General features: G+C 44.8%; 1 protein-coding gene across 1 annotated transcript in view; it reads right to left on the bottom strand.

Moving 5' to 3' along the window:
- KIF6 (kinesin family member 6) overlaps positions 1 to 3,772 on the bottom strand; it is a 501,761-nt gene that overhangs the window by 345,936 nt on the left and 152,053 nt on the right. Inside the window, exon 6 of the mRNA XM_045294777.1 lies at positions 3,067 to 3,196. Coding sequence (XP_045150712.1) covers positions 3,067 to 3,196 — 130 coding nt within the window. The remainder of the gene's footprint in view (positions 1 to 3,066; positions 3,197 to 3,772) is intronic.

Raw genomic sequence — 3,772 nt, 5'->3', positions numbered from 1 at the left:
TGTGTTTATCAGCAAGGTTGGCACAATAAACCTTAACTATATCAACAACTATCAGTATAGACTGCAATTCAAAGTAAAGAAAACAAAAATCTTCAGAACTGGATCAGCAGACAACCTAATAATAGACAACCTAATAAATGGTTAAAAGTTTGAGGTTGTCGAGGATTTCATTTTACTTGGATCCACAATCAAGGCCCATGGAAGCAGCAGTGAAGAAATCAAATGAGTATTGCACTGGGCAAATCTGCTGCACAAGACATCTTTGACGTGTTAAAGAACAAAGATGTCACTTTGACAACTAATGTGCTCATGACCCAAGCCATTGTATTTTCAATCTTCTTAAAGCCGTGGGCAAGCTTGAACTATGGTGTTGACAAAGAGTCCTGAAAGTATCCTGGACTGTGTGGCACCCTGGTGGCATAGCGGATTACCCGGTGGGCTACTCGCCACAAAGTCAGCAGTTCCAAACCACCAGTCACACCACTGGAGAAAGGTGAGGCTGTGAACTCCTGTGAACAGTTGCAATCTCAGAAGCCCATGGGGACACTCTACTCTGTCCTCTAGGGTCGCTATGGATCAGATTCTACTCAATGGCAGCAGGTTTGGTTTGGGGTTATGGGCTGCCAGAAGCACAAGAGAATTAATTGGTCTTGGAGTAAGCATTGTCAGAATGCTCCTTAGAAATAACGGCGATGAGACTTCAGCTCACGTACTTTGCCATTTGGGTCTCCACTCCACCCCCTCCACCCTTGTTCTCATCAATATGATTCTTTGTTCTGGGTCTTCTGATGCCTGATCCCACGGACACCTCAGGATCACACAGGCTGGTGTGCTTCTTCCAGGGTGCAGTATAGCACCAATGAAACATACAACATTCCTCTAGTTCTTTAATGCCCCCCCCCCACTCTTATGACCCCAATTCTACCTTACAAATCCAGCTAGACCAGAGCATATACACTGGTACACATAAGAGCTCTCAACACAGGGAATCCAGGACAGATAACCCCTCTCAGAAACAATAATGAGAGCAGCGATACCATTAGGGTAGGGGAAGGTGGGGGAAAGAGAAAGAGGGAACCAATCACAATGATCAACATATAACCACCATCCCCCCCAAGGGGGACGAACAACAGAAACTTAGGTGAAGGGACAGAGCAGTCATGTCAGATCATGAAAATAATACTTTATAAATTATCAAGGATTCATAAGGGAGGGAGGAAAGAAATGAGGAGCTGATACTAAGGGCTCAAGTGGCAAGAAAATGTTTTGAAAATGATGATGGCAATATATGTTCAAGGGTGCTTGACACAATGGAAGTATGGACTATTATAAGAGCTGTAAGAGCCCCCGATAAAATGACTAAAAAAACCCAAAATAACCAAAAACCTTTCTGTAGGACAATTCTCCTCTCACACACATGGGGTCACCAGGAGCCAGAATGTAGTTGATAATAGCAACTTTGTAGAAGTACTTATTATATGGAATACATGAGCTCGATGCATATGAGTCAGTCAGCCTATAAAAATATACTGAGTCAGACTGATTTAGAAGAAAATTAAGAAGCAAAAAAAGTTGAGGTTCCAACACCTGGCTGTCACTACCTGACTCTGGTTTCTATTCATCGATATTGACTCTAAGGTGGTGCATTCGGGAGGGCTGAAATGAGGCAGGAAAAAGATCACTTAGTGGAGAGTTTTCTGACGAATGACTCGCCTGGCTTCCCAGTCTACGGCTTGTTATCAGGGACAAGGTGAAAACATGCAACCCTGGGAGCGCATTTCCAAAGGAAAACACGGCTTATAAAGCACCGCTACCACGAACCCACCTCACGTGGCCAGAGCCTGTGCGAGAACCCCCTGCCTCTCCCTCTCCCTCTCCCATCAGTACCTGAGCTAGGTCAGTCAAGGCCTCTGCCTAAGGTTACCAGGTAAAATACATGCTCCATGCTCCCTGAGTTGAGTTTAAGATAAACAATGAACACTCTTTAGTCTAAGTATGCCTCAAAAATTGTACGGGGACATACGTATACTACACACCATGACAGTTTCCCTAAATCTGCCAATAAGATCTGCATATGCATAGAGCACTTCCGTCTGAACGCTTTAAAAATGCTAACTGATTGAATAGATGAAAATACATGAGCAGGGGGTGCTTCCAAAAGTTCAGGGGGGAAATCCCATCATAGTTTAATTCCATTTTCCCACCAACAGTTTGGAGCTCTGTTTTGGGAGTCCTGGGGGTGTCATGGGTGATATGTTGCATTGCAAACCACACGTCAGCAGTTCGAAACCCTCCGCCGCCCTGTGGAAAAAAGAGGAAGCGTTCTGCTCCTGTAACGAGCGGTGGTCTCAGAAACCCACAGGGGCAGTTTTAGTCTGTCCTACCGGGTTGCTGTGAGCCAGGAGTCACTTGAGGATAGTGAATTCGGAGTTTTTTCAGTATATGGACATGGAAACATATGCCATATGTAGGATTTGAATTTTAGGGCAGTATGTTTTGTTACATTTAAAAGATTAGGTGAACTTTCTCCGACTAGGAGTGCAAACTTACACCACTGGCTGCTAATCTAAAGGATGGAAGTTCCAGGCCACCCAGAGGTGCTTTGAAAGAAAGACCGGGTGATCGAATTCCAAATTTTGGCTACGGAAAGCCGGATGGAGCACAGTGTTCTACCCTGTCATATACGTTGGAAGTGACTGAGTGGCGGCAGCAAGAACCCTGACACCTACAATGAAGCCACTTAATGAGTTGTCATTGTTCGGATGCAACTAGTTCTATAAAACACACACAGTAAAAGGCAGGCCACGTAGTAAAATGCAGCATTGGGTTGAAAGTCTAGACGTCTAGAGTCCAGTTCCTGCTCATTAACTAACCAGTGCTGGTGGGGGGGCTGGGGAATGGGGATGGGGGTTGCAAGAGGGCAAGTTGCCTCAACGCTTTGAATCTAGGTTTCTGATCTGTCAAATGAGGTTTGGGCGAGGTTGTGTTTGAAGGTCTTTGCTGCCCCTAAAATTCACTTTGTTTCTTCTCACGGGGGAAGGCACCTTGCAGCGAGAAGTTGATTACCTCTGCAATCATTCTGTTGGTGTCTCCCAAGAAAAGCAGGTTCAGGGCCTCTTCCTCTGTGGTTGCCTGATGAAGAGACAGGTTTTTCAGGTGAATGTTCTGATCGGGGTCCTCCAGTATGGTCACTTTCCTAGGGGAACGGGAAGCAAGAAAAGACGAGGCACGGTTGAGAACGAAAAGAACTTGGGGTGCTTCTTACACGTTGGTTTTCCAAAAGTGGAGAGCCTGCTGTCTTGAACTTAGAAAATCGAATGATACACAAGATGCCAGTCAGCACTGGATCGGATTCCAACACACAGAGATCCCCTCGGCAGCCCCAGCAAATAGCACTGGGGCTGAAGGTTGCATGATAAACTACTGATTTAACAGCACCTGTCTCTGAAATAATCAGATCACTAAATCATCCTAAAATACGTATTCCGCCTGAGTAACAAATGCAAAGAGATAATAATCGTTCGCCTATAAATCAGGCAAAGAGGTCGTCTCCTTTCTCCTATGTCATAATTCGGCTTCTTATGCAGGTAATATACTAATTTTTCTCCTTCTAACTTTTCCCTTTGATTCAACTTCATATCACTTTCAATTTGCATGGCATTTCAAACTGGTTAGCTCATCAATGACTTATACTCTGTGAAAACAGTGGTACCGCAGAAGGACATTGGGCCTCCACTCAAGTACTCCCTCAACACAAGAATACTTTCTTCTA

This window comes from Echinops telfairi, unplaced genomic scaffold (assembly GCF_000313985.2).
Source record: "Echinops telfairi isolate 266 unplaced genomic scaffold, ASM31398v2 ScPeMD7_3533;HRSCAF=4204_1, whole genome shotgun sequence".
NCBI lineage: Eukaryota > Metazoa > Chordata > Mammalia > Afrosoricida > Tenrecidae > Echinops > Echinops telfairi.
The sequence above is the reverse complement of the archived record's forward strand: the minus strand, read 5'-3'. Positions and strand labels throughout refer to the sequence as shown.